The 25636-nt window shown below is 44.8% G+C and overlaps 3 protein-coding genes across 8 annotated transcripts in view; all 3 read right to left on the bottom strand.

Moving 5' to 3' along the window:
- Positions 1 to 9400, bottom strand: part of col12a1a (collagen, type XII, alpha 1a) — a 47780-nt gene extending 38380 nt beyond the window's left edge. Inside the window, exons 1-11 of one of the 4 annotated variants that reach the window (XM_030718168.1) lie at positions 9201 to 9400; positions 8004 to 8109; positions 4573 to 4692; positions 4348 to 4491; positions 3799 to 3852; positions 2612 to 2875; positions 2363 to 2527; positions 1981 to 2154; positions 1576 to 1866; positions 877 to 1479; positions 49 to 327 (exon numbers count right to left, since the gene is read on the bottom strand). In XM_030718168.1, coding sequence (XP_030574028.1) covers positions 49 to 327; positions 877 to 1479; positions 1576 to 1866; positions 1981 to 2154; positions 2363 to 2527; positions 2612 to 2875; positions 3799 to 3852; positions 4348 to 4491; positions 4573 to 4692; positions 8004 to 8073 — 2164 coding nt within the window. In that variant the 5' untranslated portion in view covers positions 8074 to 8109; positions 9201 to 9400. The remainder of the gene's footprint in view (positions 1 to 48; positions 328 to 876; positions 1480 to 1575; positions 1867 to 1980; positions 2155 to 2362; positions 2528 to 2611; positions 2876 to 3798; positions 3853 to 4347; positions 4492 to 4572; positions 4693 to 8003; positions 8110 to 9200) is intronic. The other 3 variants (XM_030718167.1, XM_030718165.1, XM_030718169.1) reach the window with 3 other exon arrangements.
- A 3386-nt stretch (positions 9401 to 12786) lies between these two features.
- LOC115772444 (cell cycle control protein 50A-like) lies at positions 12787 to 18114 on the bottom strand. Its single transcript, XM_030718702.1, has 7 exons — positions 17654 to 18114; positions 16824 to 16943; positions 14987 to 15094; positions 14809 to 14896; positions 14587 to 14730; positions 14290 to 14499; positions 12787 to 13716 (listed from the first exon to the last, which is right to left on the bottom strand). Exons 1-7 carry the CDS (start codon positions 17894 to 17896, stop codon positions 13523 to 13525), a joined length of 1107 nt encoding a protein of 368 aa, XP_030574562.1. The 5' UTR covers positions 17897 to 18114; the 3' UTR covers positions 12787 to 13522.
- Positions 18115 to 19706: 1592 nt separating this feature from the next.
- Positions 19707 to 25636, bottom strand: part of LOC115772263 (filamin-A-interacting protein 1-like) — a 44472-nt gene continuing 38542 nt past the window's right edge. For all 3 annotated transcript variants that reach the window (XM_030718356.1, XM_030718357.1, XM_030718358.1), the window contains exons 5-6: positions 21025 to 23824; positions 19707 to 20299 (exon numbers count right to left, since the gene is read on the bottom strand). In XM_030718356.1, coding sequence (XP_030574216.1) covers positions 20093 to 20299; positions 21025 to 23824 — 3007 coding nt within the window. In that variant the 3' untranslated portion in view covers positions 19707 to 20092. The remainder of the gene's footprint in view (positions 20300 to 21024; positions 23825 to 25636) is intronic.

The following is a 25636-nucleotide window of genomic DNA, read 5'->3' as shown; positions in this document are numbered from 1 at the left end:
TGCTCTAATTGTGATAACTCCAACTGCAAATTCAGGTAGCTCTCTTACCTTCAAGCGTTGTCTCTTCACCGGTCAACGGGAAACTGTCCCCTTTTTCATACTGAGCAAAGACATTGACCTCATAGGCGGTGAGAGGATAAAGATGGGGAAGAACGGCTGTGGTGGTATCGCCAGGTAGCGCCAGGGTAATGTAGTCTCCGGTGACGTCTTCAACCTTGCGGAAACGTAGCAGGTAAGACATGACATTGACAACAGGAGCTACCCAGGTCGCACGGAAGCTTCGGGAGGTAATCTCGGAAAACCGCAAGTCAGTTGGTGGAAGCAAACCTGAAAATCAAAGAAATTTCATTTAGTATTTGAGTCTTTAAAATGCAGAGACTCAGAACCAGACAGGTCATATATACGACGTTTCTAGAATAGAATGCCTTTATTGTCATTATGCAGAATGTACAATGAGACTGGAGGGTTAGGGGTTAGGGTCAGAAGCTGCTGTGATCATGTTTCTGTTCTTGTTAAAGCACTGTTTAGCAAATATAGTTGAAAAGGTTCAGATTGCATTGTGGAGTGTTTTGGGCTGCAGGTTTCAGCATCTCTGAAGCTCTTTCAGGAAGAACATCTGTGACTTTGTGGTTTGTTTATTGGCAGCTACACTTAGATGAGTTTTGCCTGTGCCGTGTCTGACTGCATGGCTATTTGCAGCTACGTCAGCTCCCAAAAATGTGGCTAAGACAGTCATATTTCACAGTGTCTAATATCCTATGGAGCAGTGTGAAGGTGCTAACACATGGTAGCCATCAAAAAGAAAAGTAAATCTGAACTTGTGGAGCGTGGCTGCGCTCCAGGTCGAAGTACGGGACGTAATCTTCTTCTACTTACTCCTCTTTTTGATGTTGAGCAGCTCCTGTTCGATCCGCAGACAGATGGACTGAGTCAGCTCCTTAGAGATCCTCTGAAAGGCATCAAAGTCCTCCACTTCATAGACGTGAGTTTCTGCTGGCGCATTAGCGATGGCCTCCAGCTCTGTCCTCACGGCATCCTTCACACCAACAGCAAATATTTCCACATCAATATTCCTCAGTTTGGTGGCCGCATCCTTGAAGGAATCCGATGACTTTCCGTCCGTAATCAGGACCATGACGCGGGGGACGTTCTGTCTGGCTCCGCGAGCTGGAACAAAGATCTTCTCCCTGACATAAGTCATGGCCTTGCCCGTGTTGGTGGAACCGCCACGGTAGGGGAAGGTGCGCACAGCTTTGACAACAGCATTGATGTCATGGTGAGTGTTGAGGGCAAACTCAGTGTATGGATCACGACTGTACTGGACCAAGCTAATCTGGACTTTGTTCGGTCCGATGTCAAAGGAATTGACCAGAACCTCCAAGAAGGCGCGGACTTTTGCAAAGTTTTGTAATCCGATACTGTATGAACCGTCAACCAGCAGGACTACATCGGCCTGCACATCCACCCCCAGAGAGCACTCTGGAAAAAGACGGGGAATCAAGGGTTACACGACTGCGGGCGATTTATTCACGAGTACATCGAACTTACAAGTAGACACACAATAAACCACCTTACCTGTTGACACCTTGATAGGCTGTGTCTTCTCCAGTGCAGTGATGGGTTCACTGGGGGTCAGACCTTTGAGGGCGTACAAGTTAATTTCATACACAGTCTCGGGGGAAAGGTCACGGACATTGATAGATGTCTGTCCAGCTCCAATGTACAGCTCTTGGCGTTTCATCCCAACCAGCATGGGAATGAGGGTTAGCTTGTAGCCTGTGATGTCACCCAGAGATGCATCCCATGTCACCCTCATTGACTTGGATGCAATTTCTGTGACCTGCAGGTTAGAGGGTGGCTCCACCACTGAGGGGAAAAATCCAAGGAAATGAGACACTGGACGTCAGCATCCTGCAACTGCGTTTCATATGAAAACTACAGAACCCCTTATGCACAGTTATTACGTATCATCTGACTCACTTTCTTCTCCGCTGACCAGAGAGCTGAGCTGCTCATCGACACCGGAGCACACCTCTGTTATGATCTTTTTCTGCACCTCCTGGATCACGTCAAAGTTGGGCACATTGTACACGTGTTTGCTGTGAGGTGTGGAAGCAATTTCCCTTAGCTCATCCTCATCTGCTCCTTTGATACCTGTGAGGGAAAACAGTAACTCGTGTGTTATGACTGTCTGCGGGACAGATGTCATCGACTGTTGATTGCTTCTGTTAGGCAACGCAACAGCGTTTGACTTTAACTGAGACAAAAATGGATCTTAAAATGAGCCATCAATGGAAAATCAAATGCTTTCTTCAAATGGGAGAGCACAATTCATAAAAAAGCACTGAATAATAAACCATACCTAGGACAAATATTTCCACTCCAATGTTCCTAAGTCTTTTAGCATGCTCCTCCACCGCGTCTTGGGATTTTCCATCCGTGATGAGCATGGCTACCTTTGGAAAAGCTTTCCTGGATCCAGCCGCCTCAGTGAAAATGTTTTTCTCCAAGTAATCTATGGCCTCGCCTTTAAAAAGAAATTCACGTGTATTTTGAAGTATTTCACAACCCAAACAGTCATCATGTTAAAAAATGAGATTAATACCCTCACCTGTCATGGTATTCCCTCCTTTGTATGGAAGTGCGCTGATCGCCTGGAGCAGATCTCCTCTCCTGGTGTAGCGAGTGAGGGGGAACTCGGTGCGAGTGTCTGTGCTGTACTGAACCACAGCGACCCGCGTTTTGTCCTCGCCGATGTCAAAGGCTCCTGCCAGGGCTCCAATAAAACTGCGGATGTGCCGGAAATTTTCTTTTCCCACACTCCACGAGCCGTCCACCAGGAAAACCAAATCAGCGATGGCGCTGACCGAACACTCTGAGGGTGGACGGGACAGAGCGCGATCATGAATGAACACAGTTTAACTGCTCCAGATTAGCTTTGGCTTTTATTTTCATTAATGACGGGCTTAAAAACTCAAAAAGCAGAAAACTGCAGTCCTTCCATTTTAAATTAAGCACAAAAGGAGATGTGGCAGCAACGGTATTTTAATTGAGCCCATTTCTTCTAAATAAAATGAAATCCCTGACAGTTAGCTGGATGGCTCAGAGAAGTGCATTCTCACATCAAAGGAACTCTGATCCAGGGCCAAACGGTGGGCTGGGGCGCTTATTCCAGCAGACTGAGGCAAAAATGTGCCTTTATAGACTAAATATTCAACAGAGGCTCCGCTTTTATGCTCTGAAATCCTCAAGACTTTAACTCATTCATGCAGTTTTCCAGAACATTTAAGTTGATTGGCAGGACTTCGGTGGATGGACGTCGATCCCTGTGGTCTCACTGACTCCTCGTGTCTCGTGTGCCACGCTCAGAAAACGACCTGCTTTTGTGAAAATGCTCTGACTAAATGTTTCAGAGGATCGCGGCATATGGTTACAGTTTCCAATCATCGCATGGAGGGAAAGTGTTTGTCCATCAGTCACCGCAGTCTGAATGAGCCTCATTAAAGCTGTGCCACATCTGCACCTTAAAGGTTAAGAGGACACCTGACTCCTGCTCCTCTCCTCTCTGAGACACATAATAGAAGCTTTTGGTTGAAGGCCTCTCTCACAGCCTCAGGCCTTCCTTTCCTTTTTTCCTTCATTTTAACCAGTCACTGCCAAAATCCCATCTGCTTACCCAGTTACAACCCAGTAAGACGCCTGACCAAATTATTCCATGGGGACAAATATTATGGTGACAGCCATAAAGGGGAACCCATTTAGAAAGTGGAGGGCTGACACTGCAGTAAACATACTCACTGATTGCGTCTGCCTGTGGCCTCCTGACCTGTCCGCTGCTGTTACCGGACTGGACTGAAACACAGGAAACACTCGGAGAGTTAGCGAAGAGAATCAGCACGTCACAAAATCCATATGATCAAACCCACATGCACACAAACATGCACGTCTGTGCTGCGCTGACTGCAAACAGTCCGTAAACAGATGTGCTTTTTTATGGCTCGATGGAAATGCTATTACTTCACTTTTACTAGCACATTATATGGTTCCGTTTCTGCGCTGCTGAGGGAGGAAATGCTTTGTATCAAAAACATCATTTAGTGGCTGCATGGCCAGCACGGAAAAGTGATTTCCTGATGTCCCACTACTTCACACACAGTAAGGACACAATGGAAAGGTTCACTGACAGAGTCCTGGGTGCAAAAGAGACTTTATGGTCACACACTCACATCACTGTAAAAAATCACTGATGCTGCAAACACTAACATTAAACACACACTTACAGTTATAAAATGGTTATAATGATAAGATAAATGGTAACTTTTTCCTAACCAAACTGAACTGACTTACTGGTCACTTGTCCAAAGATGGGGAGGCTCTCCTCTGAGCCGTAATAGGAGCTTATTGACACCGAGTAGTCCACGTCAGGGGTCAGATCGGTGAGAGAGGTGGTGGTGACGTACGCGTCAAGGGTGAAGTCTCTGCTCGGTTCATCTGAGGAGATCCAATCAGGCAGTTAGAAGGCTGCGGGGCGCAAACCGTGTGTAGTATCAGTACACCTGCACAGGTACTGACCTCCATCTGGTACCTGTACTTGTATTCTGAAGCCCTCTATCGTTGCTGAGGGCCTCACCCACGACATTTCCACCGTGTTCTCATTTAGAATGTGAAATTTCAAGTTTGAGGGCGGCTCCACTGCAAATAAGAGACGAGACGCTGTTAAAGCACAGTACGGGACACGTGACGTGTATGACTGTGGGCATATTTATGATCCAATTAAAGGAATCAAACATTCACATGAATCCCAACGACAAACGCTTCATGACTGAAGCGGACTCGTTCGTTGTTGGGGTCAAACACACAGCACGACCCTTTGTGAGGGCGACAGGTGAGGGACACGTGACAACAATGACAAAGTGTGAGAAGCCATTTTGGATCAAAATGGCGCTTGTTTGAGTTGCCCGGCCGAGACGGCCGGCAACTCAAGCACTGGCATACACACGGTGTGCACGGATCCACGCAAACGCCACCACAGTGCAAACACGGAGTGAACCATCCAACACATGCTCGGTGCAGTTACAACGCATGCGCGACCACAGACTGCTCCGCTGCGTGATCGCAGACACACAACAGCGGCTTCATTCTTCAGTTACCGATTATACAATGGAATCAACGATGCCATGTAGCTTGTGACACACATTAACACCATATGTTATATATACGTTGTATATAAACATATTTGAGAGACCAGATATTTGTTAAGACTCTTTACCAAAGTGCGTGGCACACATCCATTGCAAACCTTCCAAAAAGAATACACAATTCGTCACCAGCGACTCTTGTGTACTTTTTCAGCGGCAGCGAGAGAACAAGACTTCTTCAGACAACCAGATGTGCTTTTACAGAGAGAGGTGTACATTAAAATCAATATGGAAAACAAACAGGCCTTTACATGGAGATGACTCGATCACAACATCATGCAGTGTGTACATGAGAAAGTTGTTGACTCAACAACTTTGATTGGCTGGACATCAGTTTTCCATGTACAGACAGAGATGACAAACATATTTTAAAATGATATTCTTCTTACATCTGTAGGTTACAAAGGGAAGGGCAGCGTGAAGGAGGGTGTGTGAGCACCACACATGCACTAAAGTCACAACAACAAACTGCAGATTCGTTCACAGTGTCAGAGTTAGTTCATGTTTGTGAGCTCAGTTATTGATCTAAAACTACAATCGTGTGATGTTACCAGTTTTGTTACTTCGATTAGTTTCTGAAGGCAACAACAGAAATTCAAGTAAAGAGGAAACTTTTAATGAAATTATTATTATTATTATTTTTTGTTAAAAAAAGAGGTTAGCACAGCTCATCATGCAGGATCTTTGGGGAAAGTCCTGATCTCTTCATGGAGCAGAGGAATACCACAACAGGGACGTGAGCATGCATGAGATGCCACAGCCTGCAGCAAAGAGCTGCGGGTGTATAACTGTTATTAATAAGAGTGCCACAGGAGGCAAGAATATCATTGTAAAATATACTATGAGGAGGAAGCCATAGCTTGGGACACACTGAATGCACAGGCAGATGACAAAGAGGAGCCCAGCAAATACTTAAAAACTGGGATTGGAGGATCACCAACCTGGCATATCAACTCAAGGAGCCCCGATGGACCGTGATCCCCCTGATTTCTCCGTGAGTACTCCAACATCAAAATGGTAAGGGTGAATAGCAGTATGTGTTGGTACTTGGGTGTGGATGAGTTGGGGGAGGGGTAGTGAGTAGCACAGCGATGGATGATGGATCAAAAAATTCAGGAAGCATTTTTTAGGAGGGGCTTCAGCTGCAGGACGCACCTGCCGCTCCCACGGTTGTTCATGGTGAGGTGGTCTGAGCATCGTGTTTGGATTCGGTACACTTCCTCTCAGCATATCCCTGTCTGCTCTAAAAACGGAGCTGAGGAACAACGCTGGTTTTGTCAAAATAATCTCGGGGAGGTTATTTGCTTTTGTTACATGGATGTCTGTCCCATTGGTTCCTAATAAAGGACACTTCTGTCTTCCAGGGGCCAGAATCTGGCTACTGTTGCGTTACCTCAGTCTCCAGCAGTCAGCCAGCCAACCAGCTACCCTGACCTGAGCTGCTGCCAGCAGGAGAGACCGAGAAGAGGAGGAAAGAACACTGACTCTCCCAAAGAGGCAGGACGGACGCCAAAGTAATTCCACAGCCTGTGCTGACATTAAACATTACTGAATATTAACTTTCCATATGTCTCGCAACTCAGCATTTTCACAAATGCCCACAAAGAAGCTGGAGAAAGGCTCTTTGTCTTTGTGCTGTCTGAGGAGTCGTTCCCTATTTCATCTTTTTACTCAGTCAGTGGAGCTTTAGGAGGGCAGACTCCTCTGCTGTGCAAGAGCAGGTTTTCATAACATATTTCTATACTTGTCATTATTTTGGACTGAGATGTTTGAGTATGTAATTACACTTAGTCATTTCCATCAAAACTACAGCAGATTTCTGACATCTTTATCTGATGTGTACAGCAAAATCAATTAACATCTACTAAAACTGTAACATGTAGCCATAAACTCAGCGTGACACTCGACTTTTAATCACTTGCATTTTCCTTGGACTAACCCATTTCCATGCTACTCCATCCTTAGAGCAACACTGTGAATAAGACGATAATTCAGAATTACAGCGATTTATCCGCTGCAGCGAATGGGATAACCTGCTTTATATTTTTGTCATGTTAATATTGAGCTTAAAGGTTTCTTTGTATTTAAAGTGGTCATACTTTAACTATTAAACTGTTGCTGTCATAAACAATAAATTAAAGTTTTACCAGCTATCAGAACCTCTGTGCATGTTTACAGGATCCTTCTGCACCTTTAATATAATGATGAGAACATTTATGTAAGCCAGCTTAATCAGGGCTTAACTGCCCAGTTCAGAGCAGTCTTCCCATTTTTGCTTTGGGAAAAGTGTCAAACTGCTAAAATATTTATGGGGAAACATTAAGCATGAAGTGCTTTTTGTTCTCATTGTAGTCTGTGCCCTGCTGTTTAATGCATTCAGTGAAATACTGCAAATTAAAACAACTTTACTGTGCATGGTTTTCTTATATGTGCCAAATCTAATTGCTCCTGTGTTGGTTTTAATCATCTCAATTACTGTCTAATTCCCAGTAAATGGGTCCTGGATTGGAAGTTCACATCAAAGCCTGCAATAAAGTCAGTGAGAAAATGCTGCTAACGAGGGATAAAAGCATGACAGGGGTCAAGGAATCAGTCACAGTCAAAACATCATACATGTGAAATAAGAATAACTTTATTCAGTCAGTACAAACAGTTCAGTGTTTGGATGTGATGAATCGCTCACATTAATCAGCCAATTCCTGTAGCTTAAATAACCAGTGGAGATAAAAAGAGAAAGGAGGAGATCCAGAGTGGACAGAGTGGGACAGTGTGTGAGGGGAGTGAGGCCAGATGGTTTGTATTTACCTTGAGCATCTATGGAGGATAACAGAGCTGCCAGGAAGGCAGCCGTGGCCACAGACAGCCCTATCTTCATGTCTGGCTCTGTGGGGTCAGCAGCGCATCAATAAGTCTGAGGACAAAAAAAGAACATTTGCACATCTGGAGCTTTTTTTCTGTGATCTAAGCAACATTTTTACACCTGAGTGCTGTGAACTCAGAACCACCCGTTCGTCTTCATAATTACACAAAGCGCACGCAATTCTGCCTGAATTATTACCTATGATTATAAATCCTGACAGATAACTTTAATTAGTCAGTCATCATTTTCCATCAAGACACAAAAACCGTGGATCCATTCACACTCCCTCACAGCAGCCACACCTCGCTGCCTGCGGTTCACTCCCACAGCCTGAGGGAGAGCATTTTCTGTGTGCAGTTATTCAGTAACGAGAGAAGGAAAGAACATTTAACACATGCACAAACTGGAAAATTAATGTCTTTCTAGTTGTTTGGTGATTTTGGCAGCTCGCTGTGCGGATCATTACGTGCGGTAGTCTCACTTTAGAGTCTGGATGGCCTTATCATTTCTCCAGAGCTGAGTCTGTGATATCACAGGCTACTTAACGACGATTTATTTTAATGTGTTAAAAATAGGAAACTGTGATCCCAGTCATTTTTATTTGAACAGTGCTTCCCCAACTCTCTAAATCTCTACAGATGTGTAAGAGTTCTCTTGAAAAAAGAGAAAAAAGAACAAAGGTTTTTAAAATGTTGCAGATTTACTTAAATATGATTATTTGCCTGCAAACACAAGTTCCTCTCGGTTGTGTTTCTGTTACAAAAGCTTCAGCCTGAACTGGGACTCGGTGCTCTGAGCCGCAGGCTGTGCGCCCCGCCTGGCGCATAACTGAGAGCACTGCAGCTCCGGACCGAAGCGGATCTCATGGCCTCTCCGACAGCTGAGACAAAATTATGAGACTAAATCTAAGTTAGAACAGGTGTGCCCACCTCTTTTATTTCCAGTCAGCGTAATCTTTAAAATGTTCTTCTGTTATTTCAAACTCCTACATTTTGTTCGTGTAGCACCTTCAGTCGCGTGAAAGTGTAAAACTGTGAAATTAAAAAAAAATCAAATATTGTCCCAAATTTCGTGGGGGAAAAAAATTGTCTTTTTTTTTTTTTTTTAGCTTAAATGCTATAAATTAAAGTCTGTTTACTCACCTATTCAAGCTCCCAGAACACTGAACGGACCAAATGTGAGCGCAGCCCTCTTGAAGCCTCCCCCCTCAGGAAAGTAAGAAATTTCAGGAGCTGCGTCTGGACCCCCTCTCCTCTCTCTCTGGCTACTGGAAGCTCCGCCAGCAGATGTCCAAGAAGGGAAAGCCTCTTTCCAAGTGGGAAGAATCTTTCCACCATCGGCTACTTAATAGCGGGGGGAGTTCCCAGCTCTCAATTCACCATCATCATCATCATCATCATCATCATGGGCTTCTTACGAAAGCTTCACTTGATGCGTGTCCCCCGCTAAGACCGGCCCGGTGTTTGGAAAGGACATTTTCCCTGCATTCCTTCGGTCTGGCGCTTTAATGAGTTTCCTGCGCCAATTGTGACTTCACAGCAGGGGCACCTTTGGCCAGACTGCACTGAGGGGGAAGCGTTTCATTTGCGCAATAAGAAACATCATCCAGCTTATTTACACAGATGTCAGCTGGACGAAAAGCTTCAGTTTTTCATTTTCAAGCAACAATCTTTGGGGTATTTTTTTCCCCATAATGCTGCTTAAAGAGACAAATGAACAAAATCATATCAGCTGGTTCATCTTTCAAGGTTATTTCTTTTAGCTGGCTCCAGTTTCAGCAGCAGTTACTCCGAAGAGTGAGAGCGCCTGAGCGATAGGTTTATGCTGCCCTCTAGCCGTCAAAGTAGAGATGGACAGCAGGAACAGGCTTATTACGAAAGATTAAAAAAAAATTCCAAAGTAGTCTAAATAAAACATATCACAAGGAAATTCTTAGGATGTTCCTAAAATATAGAAAAAGATGATGGCAACAAAATGGCAACAGCAGAAATCTGGAAACAGCGACTTTACTTTGTACAATGAATAAATAATGATTTGAAGCAGGAAACAAACTGACATCAGTGATCCTGACATTTTCCAGGGATCTGATGAATTACATAAAGCATCTGCAGAGTTACGCCAACATCCAGGAGGAAGATCTGGTTTCACTGCGGCTTCTTTAGGCATCACAACATTAAACAGCACATATAAAACACATCCACTCCCTGTGAGGAGATCAAACATGTATTACAGATGTAACCAAGATACAACACGAGATAATTATCTAGACTTCAAACATCCTCCGTGATGCATCGTGAAATTACAGACATTTTAGTTTAAAAGCCAGTTTGGGGGGAAACACTGGGGTCAGGACACGGGCGTGTTTCATCCAGAGCACAGAGACGTCTGAAATTAGCCTGACTCATCAAATCTCTGATGAAAGCTGACATACCGAACACAGTGAGAGCCATTGTGGCTCTGCGGAGCAGGGCGGCCTTTGACCCGCCCTGTAGATGTGCCCCCTGCTCCCACCCTCCTGTTCACAGAGTGAAGGCACATTTTTGCTGAGAAAAGGAGACGGTGGCTCACAGGTCTGAACGAATGTGTTCCTGCTCCTAAAAAAAGAAATGAGATAATAATTTAACATCTGTCCCCCAAACATGAATGTTCAAAGTTTGCTCACAAAGGGCTCAGCCCTGGTTAACCACAGACACCAAATGATGCCACTTCAGCCATGCTTGTTGTGGGATTCAGCAGCATTACTGGGCCCTGTGTAAACTACAGCTCCAGTTTCTGGTATTATCAAAGATCAGCGAAGCCTGCCACGCTTAAATGTTGACTTTGCAATGGATTGTTGACCAGCAGCATGTAAGCATAACTAGACCCCCCCCCCCCCCCCAGCAGTATAACAGGGGACATCTCACTGATATGTAATAGGACAAAATTAGATTCTGTCTCCAGAGCCTGTGAATAAAAAAGACACTTGATTACAGATTAATAGTGTTTTTTGTTCTGTACTCGACTGTAGAGACTCACAAGTAAAAACAAGTTTCAGGCACACATTAACTCATGATTTACCCATGTGCCTAACCTTAAGAGCTCACTCTGCTGACAGGCTCGTGTTAATAATGACTCACATAACAGAAGCATTGTTTAAAAGTGAGTACACAGGAAACAAGTTCACTTCAAATCCATGATAAAACCTGTGTTCAGATATGTAGATCCACCCTGACAGGAATTAACTGACCTCTTCCAGATGTTGTTCTTGTCCTCTTGTCTTAAAAAGAAGAGCCTCATCACAGGGCTGTCTGTGGGCTGCTGGGGACGTCTGACTGGAAAGCTGCTGAAGATCATCTAACCAATAATTCAGTTAATCAGAATTAACTCTGACACAGCATAAGTGTCATTAAATAACACAAAGTTCACGTTTAAGTGCAGCGAACTATAAAATGACCCTTTCTGCAGGACTGAACCTAAAATTCATTCCTTATATTGAAGGCTGATGCAGCCAAAATGGTGACCCCTGCTGGTCACTCCTGTGTACTGCATCGTGGATATTTTGGTTAGTAAAGGACATGTGGAGGTGAATACTTCTCTGCACAGGCCTGTGAAAAACTAAGTTTCAGTAGAAGCCAGTAGAACCACCTTCAGCAGCAGCCTTCTGTGTTCTGACTGTATCAGACTCACAGCATCGTGGAGGATTTTTGGCCCACTCTTCTTTACAGCGTTGCTTCAGGTCACGGAGGTTTGTGGGCACAGCTCTCCTGAAGTCTCACCGCAGCATCTCAGTCAGGCTGAGGTTCGTCACAGCACCTCGATTCTTTGCTTTCAGTCTGCTGGAGATTTGCTGCTGTGTTTGGGATCGCTGTCCTGTCGCACCCAAGCTGGAGGACAGGCGGCCTCACAGGTGACTCTACAACACTTTGGTACACAGAAGAGTTCATGATCCACTCAGTGACTGCAGGGAGCCCAAATCCTCAGCCCTCCTCCGCCGTGCTGACAGCAGGCCTGAGGTGTTTGTGCAGATGTGCTTCATGGACAAACATCTGCACTTTGGTCTCATCTGTCTGAAGGACCATGTTCCAGAAGTCTTGTGGTTTGCAAACCTAATCTGTGTTGTCATGTTGCTTTTAGAGCAGAGGCTTTCTCCTGCAGGCCTCCCAAACCAGCCATACCTGTTCAGTCTGTTTCTAACTGTACTGTCAGGAACTTTGCACCTGGCTGCTACTTATCCTCTTCATTCCTATAGCAGCACAAAGGGTGCACTTACTTTTTCACAGGACTGCAGAGTCTCCCGTAGAGCCCCCAAACCTGGATGATTCTTATTTACTTGTTAGACTTAAGAGACAGAAACAGCTAAATCAATACTGAAGAGGTCAGCACCAACAGCAGGTACTGAGCTCCATGAAAACTGCTTCTCTGGGAGCCGATACCTGAGTAACACCTTCATCAGTGTGCTGCATCATTACTGACAGCAGGAGCTCAGTGCTCAGTGTTTCTGCAGGTCAGAGTCACTTCAGTCTTTTCCTTCTGTGGGAATCAGCTGGTAAGAAGGTGTGCAGGAGAGCAGGGCAGTCACTGTGGACCCATAACATACAGGTTATATGATTATTGGTACCCATATGTGAAAGCAATCCTTTTCCTGGGTCTGTAACATCTGGTTGCATGAGATGATATTGCAGTGAAGCCAATAACAGGGATATGGACAGCAGCTACAGTTGTGCAATTAAAATCACAAATCACACCGACTCAGTGACCAGGTTCTTTAATTGGACCCTTATAAAACCCAAGGAGTTTAACCTTAAACCATTTTAACAGCATCAATAAACCAAGAACAGTCCAGGAGGGCAGAAACAAGGAGGAACCCAACAAACGCGACACTTTTAAAGTGCATATCGTTTGGTCAACGTTAACGAGTCAAAGATGATTTCACACTCTGGCCGAACCATAAAAAAATGAAAGAATTCTTGTGCTCCAACCACCCACCCAGAGACACCGTCTTTGAATCAGAAATACTGTATGAAGGAAGTTTTATGAATAATAAATAAAAGACCGGCTCCTTGGTCACATTGGAGGGCAGAAAACCACACTTCTATTACTGCTCATTAATATTATATGACTCTTGAATATCAGTAGTGACCCAAGCAATCATAACCCTTCTATATTTAAGGTAATCTCAGAGCCCACAGAGGTATGTCAGTGAAGTATCAGGGTACATTCATCACCGGGTCATATAACTTTACATAATATGGACAAAAACTTGCATTAAAATTACATCCTTCAGTAATGAAGCCATTCGCAAAGCACTGCTAACATAAAACAGGTACTTTGATAGATAAATAAAAGATTACAAATCTGAAGACGTAACAGGACATTTTCAGCGATCCAGCCTGAAGCTTTACACACAGAGACGCACAGAGAAACTTGAGGTGCTACCATCCTTACACAACCACACCACACACTCGTGCATGCAGTAACGCAGCGTTTAGCTCGGAATATCTGCACTGGTGTTGCGGTTGTCGTATTTGTGGTGGATGATGAGCAGAACCACACCCAGGAAGAAGCAGATGGAGCCCACGGTGATGTAGGCGATGCCCAGGAAGGGGTTCTTTCCTCCCATCCAGGAGATGGTGCTCAGGATCATCCGCTTGCGACCATCAAAACTGAGCACGGGGTAATCTGATTACATGTGGTTAAAGAGAGATGACTGAGAGCGCACACACAGGAACAACTCATCCACCCGTAATCTACTGAGATAAGAACACACAAGCATAAAGGATCTTTTCACTCATCTTCTGGTGCTCTTCTGGTTATTGAGTTACTGCTGACGTTCCTATCAGCTTGAAGAAGTCTGGCCATCCTCCTCTGACCTCTGACACCAACGAGGCATTTTCTTTTATTCGGAGCGTTCTCTGCAACCCTGCAGGTGGTTGTTGGGTAAATCCCAGCAGAGCAGCCGTTTCTGAAAGCAGCCTGTCTGTCACCAACAACCACGCTACTTCAAAAATCACCTCTCTTCCCTGATCTCATGCTCAGTTTGAAGTTAAGGTGGCCCTAACTAAGTGGCCAAGCATGCATACTTTAGTATATGTACCTGTGCTTAAAAAATGTATCTGCACACCTCCATCTACTAAAGCAAGCAGAGATACTGCTGATGAAACCTGTTTCACTCTCTAACCTGGAACATAAAATCACCTGTTTTGCTTTGGACTCAGCAAAGTTACCCGGATATAGTTGGAATGTAAAGGATACTGTAGGTAATGTGCAACACATAATTGCCACTGGGTAAAGTTGGGGTGGCACCAGGCTTCTTCTGGATGATGCGGTAGAGCTTCCGAAAGGTGGGCAACGCAGCCGTGCGCATCCACACAATGAAGTCCTCGTTGATGAAGCCGTTGTTCTCGGGATCCGACGGGTCCAGCTCGTACACTGGCTTCCTCCAGTTGACTGGCTTAGCCGTGCCTGTGAGACACGAAGACAAACCCAGCTACTTACTGTGGCCCAAGTCTACAAGTCTAAAAGATCCTGAGACCTGTGTGCAGAAGTCACCTTGGAAAGCTGCAGTCAGGTTGCTGTTTCCACCTGGATTCTTGAATTTCACGTGCTTGTCTGTCCACCATGCAATGCCTTTTTTTACCAGAGGAACTTCAGACTGGCTGTTGTTGGAATCGATGTAGTACAGCACCAGAGAGTCTGAAACACACAATCACGACATTCACACTCCGGTCGAGCTAAACAGGAGAAAAATGTAAAGCTGTTCGCCACCCTCACCATTGAAAAGGCTGTTAGCTATGGCCCCGCACGGAGCGATGGGCAGGTCTCCGCTCGTACGGTACGGCTCACACTCCTTGCTGGGGTTCTGCAAAAAGAACGTGACGTTCAGCTGACGGAAGAAACATTTACTGTGAATAATGCAGAAGTGCAACAATTACAACAGGTAACATCATACCCTCAAAGAAGACGGGTCACCATTCAGCTGCCGGTCATCGCGGGACTTCACATAGCGTCTGTGGTTCTGATAGAAGTTGGATAAGCCGTAGTACATGAAGACATTACTCTGTGTGGAAGAAGAGACGACGTTACAGGCAGAGTTATGGATCAGCAAAAGTTATGGAGGTGAACTGGCTATGGAGCAGTGGGTCGCCACACAGTTCCTCTGATCAATACATGGCGATAATGTACCACAAAATAATCCCCTTAGCAAAAATTAGCCTTTAGCTCACTGTCTAAGGGGACTGGGAGGTTAAAAAATAGGCCTGCCCCCACCCCCTGCTCCACCCGCAGGAGGGCAGCTGCTACAAAGGTGATTCAGGGCAGCAGTGATTTGATGTAAGGAGTCTGCCTCGTGCCTTTTGCTTTGGTTTCTCAATGTTGGGTAATTTGTAAAAAGGTTAACACAGAAAGGCTTGGATGTCTTCCAGCCTGTACCTTAGTCATAAAACATCCTGGTGCTGGTTCAGGCAGCAGTGTTTCTCTTACACACGGCTCTGGTCTGTCATCAGTGAGAAAAAAAAGCTTACGAGTTCTCGTCCCATGTGTCAGTGCTGTTTTGAGGATACATCTGTATTAGCTTTTTGTGGGCACCACCACAGCTGCCCTGGTTAAGCTGACAACCCATATACTGAAGGCTGGAGTCCTTCCCACAGAGGCCTTGGTTTGAGGCTACCCAGGACCATTTCCTGCATGTCGCTCCCTGTCACTCTCCCGTCTACTTTCTGCGCCGTCTGTCAAATGAGGACTATAAAGCCCCAAAGTAGATTTTAAATTAATAAATAAATGAATAATCTGTCACTTTTTGTAGCATCCAGCCACCCTGAGGCGTGTACTATGAAGCAAGTTCAACAATCGGTCTCTCTTTGTATTAGTGGGCTCGAAATCCAGGTATCACACTGGTGTTATCAGCTGTCTTTGGTGCTTCAGTCTCTGTGCACGCTCACAGAAAAGTCAGAGTTTAACGAGTCATTTCAATCTTATCACAGGGAAAAGCAAATATATAAAAATCGACCAGCTGAGCACGGCCTACTCCAGCCGGACACGTTAACGGGTGCTACAGATCTATAAGGAATATGAAAATAAAACGGTAAAATGCAACCGTGCTGCTGCTGCAAAAAAGACAAGAGCAACACTCCAGAAGATCATTAATCTTCCAACTTCATATTCATTTGTTTTACTGCTAAAATCAGCATTATGAAGAGAACAGTAAGTGGTAAAATAAGTATTTTAAGTCCAGCTGATATAATTTACTGCTCAGTGCGCTCAATGCAACAAGTTTGTTACACCGAAAGAACACAATTCCTTTTTCTACTGAATGTAAAGAACTTTCTTCTGCTGGCAGGAAAACTCCACCTTCACTCGGTTCAGGATACAGGTACTTAAAACTCACTGAGGCAATTTTAATGAAAAGGTTTATAAAAATACATTTCTTTATGTTCTCAGAAATGAAATATGTATTTTAATTTAAAAAAACACTATTTTACAAGTCAAACATTAATGAAAACAGTTCAGGCAAGCAGCTGGGAGCTTTTTATAAATGATCAATAAAGCCTTCTGAAAGCTGGAGAGCATATTTTAAATCTACACCAATCAATAGTAAAGCAGGCTCCAAACAAACCTTGAGTGCTCTTTTTTTTTTTAAGCTCAAAATAGATCTTAATGGACAATCATTGTTAGGAAGGCAGTTTCTCCCCCCTTTTACTGCACAAGCAGCATTCTCTGGACTGCAGGTGAAGGCATGCATTATTCATTGGGTCCAGGTTACAGGAAGCCGATGGATGACCTGAGCTCACCTCAAACGGCCGCGCCAATGTGAAATTGACAGTGCAGAAACAGGGCTCTGTGCTGTTCCAGGTGACGTTCTTTGCACAGCTGTAGCACGGGCTGTTACTGCTCTCACCGGTGTAATCGATCTGAAACAAAGAGGAAATGAACAAAAGAAGCAGAAGCAGACACGTTGAAACGCACTGACTGAACCTGCTGTACTCCAGCCCAGCATAAAGCACATTTTTGATTATCAAACGATCCAAAGAGAACAAAGCACAGGTTTCTATGGAACAGGGGAACACTGTTTGCTGTACAGGCAGCAATCGTGCTTGTGATCACACCGGGGCTCAAAGGCCCTCCGACAGGCAGGAAACCTCACATACATCCTGTGTTTCTTACCTTCTAGTCCAGTTTTGTTTAGACTGACTCTGAGAGACCTGATTCAGAGGCTGCAGTTTGTGGTGCTGCTGAAGCACAACAACACTTGTGTCTAAAATGTTACATTGTTACATTAAAGGGTGATTCAATCATTTTCCAGCCTCATTAATGTTAGATCTGTGGTACTGTGACTCTTCAGATGTGATGTTTTAATATCCACCTTTCAGGTGATAACACAACACAGTACTGTTGTACTGCAGCGTCATTAGTGGACGTTATTAACATGGTGTGACGTAGAAACGCTTCGTCAACCAACTGTTCCTGTGTCAGCCTACTTCAGCAGGTTTAAAGTGTGTAGCTTTTGTGTAGCTTGTGTGTAGATGTGTGTAGCTACACTGGCTGAAACGAGCCGTGCAGAAGAGCCGAGAAGAAGCCGGTGAGCCGGTTCAAACCCGGGCAGACGGGACGGTAACCGTACCTCGAACTCTCTGATGTTGTTGGATGTGACGTACAGGCCGATGCCGATGGGGATGAAGATGAGCCCAATAACGAAGAAAGCGGGCAGCACACTGCCTGCCGTGAGGATAGGCTGCCAGGCTGGAAGTCTCTGCTGTTTGAACGCCGTGTTGTCCGGTTTTCGGTTTTTCGCGGCCCCCGCGCCGCTCGAAGCACCGGAGTGGTGCCCGTCCTCTTCCTTAGCGTTGTAGCTTGACGCCATCATGGCTGCGATCCGCTTGGAGCAAAATAATCCGCTCTGACCGACAGCCGAGCTCCTCCGTTAATCCCACACGGCGAGTGAGGGACAGAGGTTTAAGGCAAAGGGTAAAACTGTGAGCGGAACTAACTTTACCCCCAATCTAACGAAAATATCTACTCATTGCAGTTCTGCTTCCTTCTCAGCTTTCAACTGTCTTGTTTCTCTCTCAGGAGGAAGAAGCCGGAAGCTTCTGAACCAATAGAAAGAAGAAACGTAGCAGTTGCGTCATCGTACAGCCGTATGGTAACGCCCCTTCGTCACATTGCCTGCTGGTTCCACCTGTGTGCGTCTAAACCTGATAAATGCGTTTAGATTTACATCTCTGACTTTTTTTTAACCTTTTATCTCATTTCCAAAAATATTTCCACATGTTTAACAATTTTCTACACTTTGTTTTTATGTTTAAGTGCAAACGGAGACATTATAACGTTTTGTTGCTAAAGCAATTTCTTATAGTATACATACATTTTGTTTTAAAATACATTCTTTCTATCAGAGTAGGCCTACCTAAACCTAACTCCACTGGCCTTTTGATTCATTTCCTCTTCCTCCTGATCGTCCTCCTCAGTAGAACTGTTTCCTCATCTTCAGCACAGCAGCCTGATGAGATTGCAGCAATCTCTCTCATTCCTCCACTTCTTTCTCTTCTTCTGCTTCTGGCTGCTATCTTTAGAGGTCAGCACAGTGGATCATCTTCCTCCATCTCACCCTGTCCCTTCATCCTCCTCTGTCACACCAACCTCCTTCACTACATCCATGAACCTCCTCTGAGCTCTTCTTCTTTTCCTCCTGCCTGGCAGCTCCATCTTCAGCTTCCTTTGTCCAATATATCCACTCTCCCTCCCCTGCATGTGTCCAAACCGTCTCAGTCTCGCCTCTCAAACTTTGAGCTGTCCCTCTGATGGACTCACTTCTAAACCTGCTCACTCCCAGTGAAGGTCTTATCATCTTCATCTCTGCCACCTCCAGCGCAACCTCCTGTCTTTGTGTCACAGCCTGTTGCTTTGGATGGTTGACCTCAGGTATTTAAGCTCATCCACCTTCACTACGTCTGTTCTTTGCCTCCTCACAGTTCCACCTGTTTCCCTCTCATTCACACACATGTATTCTGTCTCGCTTCTGCTTTCATTTCTCTTCTCTCCAGAGCAGACCTCCACCTCTGTAGGCTCTGCTCCACCTGCTCCGTACTCTCACTACAGATCACAGTGTTGTAAAATGAGCTAAATGTGATACCCTTCAGATATATAGCTATAATCTCACACAGTTCATGCCTCTGCAAAGAAATCTAATTTTCTACCATGAATATTCACGTCTTTCTTGAATAATAAATGCTGACCAAAGTCGCCATCTAGTCCAGTTCTGATAAAGGATAACTTCATTGGATGATCATCTTAAATCAACACCCTCATTAATGCTAAAGAGTGTGCATCTCCTCGTGCACACTGCTGTTGTTAAAAGACTTTACATGACAGTGTGAAGGCTCGACCAGGATTCAGGGACAGACCAGGAGGTTTATCAGAAACTTTATTTGAACCGTGATGAGTTATAACATGAAATATTTCATCTATTTTCATTTGATATATTTTCTTTTTGTGAATTATCAGGAGTTTTTGTGATAACAGTAATGTTATAATGTTGTGACATGTCGAAACCTTTGAATAAGAAAAAGTAAAACATTAAACTAAGTAAAACATTCTGTCTCTGTATATTTGCTAAAGGCAGAGTTAACAGGGACTGAATGTTACAGCTGCAGGTACACAGATAAAATCAAATAACATAAATAAGCACACCGCGCTTCCTTCTAATTTCATATTTATTTACAATAGTTTCAGTACAAATCCTTTAGTGAGGAAATAAACCACCATTTTAATCATGTATTTTTATGTATAATGTGTCTTAGTAAAGAAACTCCTTATAGGTCAAATATCCACCCAAGCCAGAAGCCGTCAGTAGCAGCAGAGTCTGAGATAATATTTTACCCAAATGCCCATCACAACACACACCAACATGGATATGTTTCAGTCTAAGTGGCAGAAAATAAGAAGCAGAGAAGTAGAAAATGCTTTATAAAAAGTACAAAATCAATCTGCTATTTCATTAGAAAAAAGAGAAATGCCTTGTAAACTATAGTTGAGCTGTACTGGAACACCAAAGCTTGTTTCAGGCTTTCCCTCCACTTTGTAAAGTGTTGCTGTTCATGGCGGATTTCTTAACTTCTATCCTCACAGACTGACTCTCAGCCCGTGACTCCAGTTTCACGCCGCCCGAGACCCCCGGGGATCCCAGCGTAGCCTTTCCCATCTTCAGGCTCTTGGACATTGGGATGCGGGTCAGCCCTGTGCGCGGAGGCTGGGCATCGTGCCCGGTCTGTTTAACAATAGAGAGAGAGAGGACAGTTTCTCAGGCAGGTAAATGAAGACAGGGGAGCCACACAGACACTCAGTCGTGGGTTCGTGGCAAAATCCATGCAGGAAAACAGGAATTGTGAATTTCTGCAATCTATCTGAGGACTGAACAAATGAAAAATGTGAATGTTTATTCATTCTTTCACGATCGAGCGAGTGCATGTCCAGGCCAGGTTTCAGTACGCTGCTAATGGTGCCAAGCTGTTTTGTGTCAGCCAGCGAGCCGAGGGCGCGGAGCCACGGCTGTTTGTGAATGTAAACAGTAAATACTGTGTAACAGCTATAAATTACAGCACGACTGTAGCAGGGTGGCAAAATGCCACATCATTATCTCTGCTGCTCTGAGACCTGCACACAGCCCCGTTTCTGTCACGCTAGCCATCTGATCCACAAAGAGCATTTTAAAAGAGTTCCAGTGAAACACCACACACAGGGTTGCTTCATCTCCCATTTCTACCAATGAAGCTCACAGAGAACTTATTTTCCCTCGTGAAACATCAACTGTCCGGCATAAAAGGAAACCACCATCGCCTCGAGTGTTCCTATCCACTTTTTCTTTCCCAAAAATGCCAAAAAATAAATAAAGGTGATAAGGAAAAAGAGATCATGCAACTTAAAGAAAACATTCACAAAAGCATCACAAACAGAAAAAAAGAATCATCCAAAGCCGAGTGAAGCTAAACGTACCGTGCTCGGTGTAGTTCTGGAAGAGGAGGACGTAACAGGGGAAATTGTAATGCTGCTCATCACTTTACTCTGCGTGCTCCTGGTGGCGGTGGTCGTGATTTGGCGAGGCGAGCGCAGAACCGTCCCAGTTGATAAGGTCATTTCCTTGCTCTCTGTTACAGCAGCCACCGGCCGGACTACCATCTTTGGGCTGTTGCCTAGATGAATGTGGATCTTGTTGTCATCGGTGGTGGTGATGATACTCGTGCTGCTGTGCCCTTTTCGTACAGGCGATGGGACCATCTGCTTCTCAGGGGTAACCCTGAACACGGCTCGGCCCATGGTCATCTCCTGAGGCTCCGGGGAGGCAGATGCTCTGCACGCCACCGCTGTGCTCACTGTCATGATAGAGACAGGGGACAAGGGTCTTCCTGAGTTAGTGGAGGAGGCTCGACTGCTTTCTGGAGACTTGGCTCTAGATGTAGTTGTGACGGTGACTGGAGACTTGGCCCTTTCAGGGCCCTGAGATCCAGCGGGGGACTTCCTCCGTTGGGTCGGAGCAGAGTAGGTGGGAATGATTGTGATTCTGGATTTGGGTTGAGATGGACTGGGGCTGAGGGGAGCTGAGCTAGAGAAAACATTCCCAGCAGTTGGGCTGCTGATTTCAAGAGTTGCCATGTTGTTTTGGTGATCTGGAGTCACTCGGATGTGTAAAGGCTGTCCTTGCTTTTGGGGCATGGTCAGTTCAGAGGAGAAACCATCTCCATTGTGCAGAGGCTTTTCCAGGTTGGTCTCTTGAGGGCTGTGGTCCTTTTTCCTCATCCAAGGAATCCAGGATCTCTTGATGCCTAAGTCGCTGCTAGATGAAGGGCAACGCTCAACAGCACTGCTTTTTTCTGTTGGCTTCTTCAGGCACTTCTGTCTTAGGTTGTTCATGATGTGATTTTCTTCTTGAACAGACTTTCTGATGAACCCAGCTGGGGTATCCTCCTCTGCTGGCCCAGAGGATGACACTTCTGTCTGCACTCCAGTGGATGTTACAGCCGCATCCACGATTCTCCTCCCATTTAAGCTGGGCCTTAGCGCTCGGCTTTGACGCTTTGCCATCTCCAGTTCTTTGGTGAGATGGAAAACTTCAGTGCTCATGTTCTTGGCTTTCTCCTCCTCTTCCAAGAACCTCTGCTGCAGGACTGAGAAGTCCACTTGGAGCTGAGAAAGCTGATCTTCTTTGTGCATCAGTTCGTGGATCTTCTCCTTGAGGGCCACCACATCGGCTTGCAGTTCCCTGGTTTTGGCCTCCTCTCTCTTGCAACGCTGGTGCAGATCTTCTTCCTGACTTTCCTCCTCTCCTTTCTCAATTGCTTTATTCCTCGCTATCTGATTCCTCATTTCCTCCACCTGCTGGGACAGGATGCTGGCTTTGTCCTGTTCACTCATGAACTTTTTCTCCAGCACATCGTACTGATCCTCGGTCTTCATGAGATCTCCCTCTACCACTTCAAGTTGCTTGAGGCGGTTTTTCAGGTGTTCAATCTCAAATGTCAGTTCCTTGACTTTGTTGTCCTCTCTGCTGATGGGGTCAGATATTCTCTGCATTTCACATTTCACTGAATTCTTCGCAGAAACTTTTTCTGCTTGCTCAAACCCATCTAACTTCTTTTTCATTTGGTTGACTTTAGAACTAAGATCCTTAGTTTTATCAATTTCATAAGCTAACTTAGTGCTAAGCTCCCCCTTTTCATTGGTCAAAGTCTCTATTTTGGTTTCCATCTCTGATTTCAATTTTAGGAGCTTTTTGCTTTCTTCTATTAGTTTCTCTGTTACTTCCATAACCTTATTCTGCTCAGCTTTGACCATTTTGCTTAAATCGTCCTTTTTCTCCTCACAGGACTTCACGGTTTCCATCAGGGTCTTTCGTTCTTCCATTAGAGCTACAGTCAGTGACTTAAGCTTACTGAGGTCATCCTTAAGGCTCAGCTCAGACTTTTCCAGCTTGAGCTCAGTCGATTCAAGCTCTTTCATACGAATCTTGAGAGCTACGACTTCTTCTGAAAGCTCTTTGGTCAGGCTCTTCTCTTTTTCTAGAGCACCGTGTAACTGTGCGCACTCTGCTTTGCTAACGCTAAAAGCTCCCTCCAGTTTTTCTAACTCCATCATTCTTTTTTGGAGTTTCTCCACTTCCAGCCTGAGGTCTTTACGCTTACCGTCCTCCTCTTCTAGCCTCTTCCTGAGCTCCTTACACTGATTTTCTGTTTTAGTAATCTCCTCATCCTTTCCTTCCATCTCCAGCACTCGTTTTCGCAGGTTTTCAAGTTCAGCAATCAGGTTGGAGTTGTCACACTCTCCTTTGCTGATCTTCTCCCTTAGCTCATGTAGTTCCTCCTCAGATTTCTTCAGTGCTCTGTTGCTTTCTTCTAGCTCCTTGACCTTATGCGTGAGCCCCAAAAGTTTGGCATTTAGCTGACGACTGAGAAGCTCCTGACTGGCTAGCTTGGTACTCATGTCTTCGTGCTGCTGGGTGAGCTTGTCAGATTTCTCTTTAAGCTCAGCCTCCAGGCTCAGCACCCTGTGTCCATCCTCCTGAGCATGCTGCCCGGCTTCACTTAGAGCCTGCTCACGCTGCTGCAGCTGCTGGCCGAGCTCCTGGACCCGCTGGCTCTGTTGGTCTATCTGTTCCAGGTGCTGCTGCCGCTCATTGACCAGCATCAAGGCGAAAGACTTCAGTTTGACCAGCTCCTCGCGCACTTTGGCCAGACGTTTGGCGTGCTCGTTCTCCTTCCTGGCCTGGTAAGCTTTCTCGTTCTCAAGCAGCTTCTTCAGTCTGAAAGGAATAAAAACAGAGGGACGTTAATCTGGAGCTTCAGTGACTTTAAATGTCAGCATTTTTTTTTTTTTGTCATTGAAAAATAAGTAAATTACTCTTAATATCCTTTCATCTGTGACGGTCCAGCTTCTACGTTTTCATTCAGGCATTTTCTGAATGACGGTTTGTTTGCATGTCAAAGTTTTATTTCCTGACGGAGCGCTCGACGCTTTTTTAAATGAAAATTTAAACAGGTGATTCAAACAAGTCCAGCACTTGAAGCACATATCTGGAAAATACACGGATAAAACAACAATGCATCATTTAGACTGGCAATCAGAGCCAGAGGGAAAAATTAGCACGGCTGCTGCTTCATTCCTGCCAAAACGAATAAGAGAAGAAACTGCGAGTGAAAGTTTCACCAACACCCCCTCACCATCATCTTTTCTTTAGCCTTCTTTCTATGCAGCTCATGCCCATTCTCATTTCAAGCTCCAACAAAATACATACAAAGCAGATTGCATGCAGTTGCAGCTCTTCCTTGTACACTCCCTGGTTTATTCCAATACCAGACTCAACCTGAACATTTTTGCATTACAAATTAAACCAAATTAGAACAGGCATCAGCACAACAAGCATGTGCATTTTAAACAACCTCCAAAGGCACAAAGTGCGCTCCATTTAAATATACCTCATCACGAGACCTTAGAAACAAACTAAAACTTACCCACGGCAGATGCTCTCTAACCCTGTTTGCCATTGTAAAAATCCAGTGAATGCATTAGAAGCAGCGGGGGCCTCCCTTCACATAGATCTTCCACCGTCACATTCCAGGCATGTCATGAGGGCAATGAAAGGCGAATAAATACTGAGAACAACCACCGGACCTCTAGTGAGTGATGTCACCTCATCCATGTGAGGCAGTGAGCTGTGTGAGAGTGAGCTTCACTGTGAAGGGGGTGGACGCTTCCACAGAGGGAGTGTTCTGCAAAGCTCCCCTCGCTTTTAATGTGTTTATAAAATTATGGATTAGAATAATTTATTGTTAGTGTGTTTTTTATTCAAACGTTTACAGATCTGCTACAAAGAATGAATTAATGTTAATGCGCCCTGACGCTCAGAGTCACAGTTAATCTTTAGCTTTCAGTGTGTACAGGATGATGCCTCTGCTGACCAGGAGCTATGAGCTCACTGATCCAGCAGAGACTGCCTGCTGTAGTTCCACTTGAGGGGAATCTGGACATAAACAGGGTTCCCTGCAAAGTCTGCATATGATGAGGAAACCAGATATGCATGAGCTGGATGCCTCCCCTGAGGCGATGAAGACATGGGAGGATAGAAACATGGCCAATAAGTGTATGAAGCACTACATCCAGCCTGCAGTGTGGGATTGTGTAGCTACAGTTAATCATTTAAAGAAAACCGCATTTAAAAAAACTGCATGTCTGTAAATGAACTCTAAACTTTCAGATAAACATCTACTCTGATTCATAACGCCAGCAGCTTTCATTGCCAAGTGTGATTAGCATACCTGGCTACTGTACAAAGAGGCCATCCACATCTGAGAGTGTAGCTCATAAAATGTCATACTTCCACAGTCAGAAGTCACTGACACCCTGGAAACTGGCAATCTAAAATTACTTTCATGCAAAGGTCAAAGTCATGATGTCAGGGGTGTTTGGCACTAGTGGTCAAGTCATGTTAGAGTTCTAGTTTGCTGTTACTGAGGAGGAAATAACTGCGGTGTACAGTATGTCAAAAGTGTGTTACTAACAAGAACACACTGAAACAAACATGTTCCCAACATTTTCTCTCAACCTTTTAAATTCA

This window comes from Archocentrus centrarchus, chromosome 22 (assembly GCF_007364275.1).
Source record: "Archocentrus centrarchus isolate MPI-CPG fArcCen1 chromosome 22, fArcCen1, whole genome shotgun sequence".
Lineage (NCBI taxonomy): Eukaryota > Metazoa > Chordata > Actinopteri > Cichliformes > Cichlidae > Archocentrus > Archocentrus centrarchus.
Note: the sequence above shows the minus strand (reverse complement) of the source record. Positions and strands in the feature narration are given on the sequence as shown.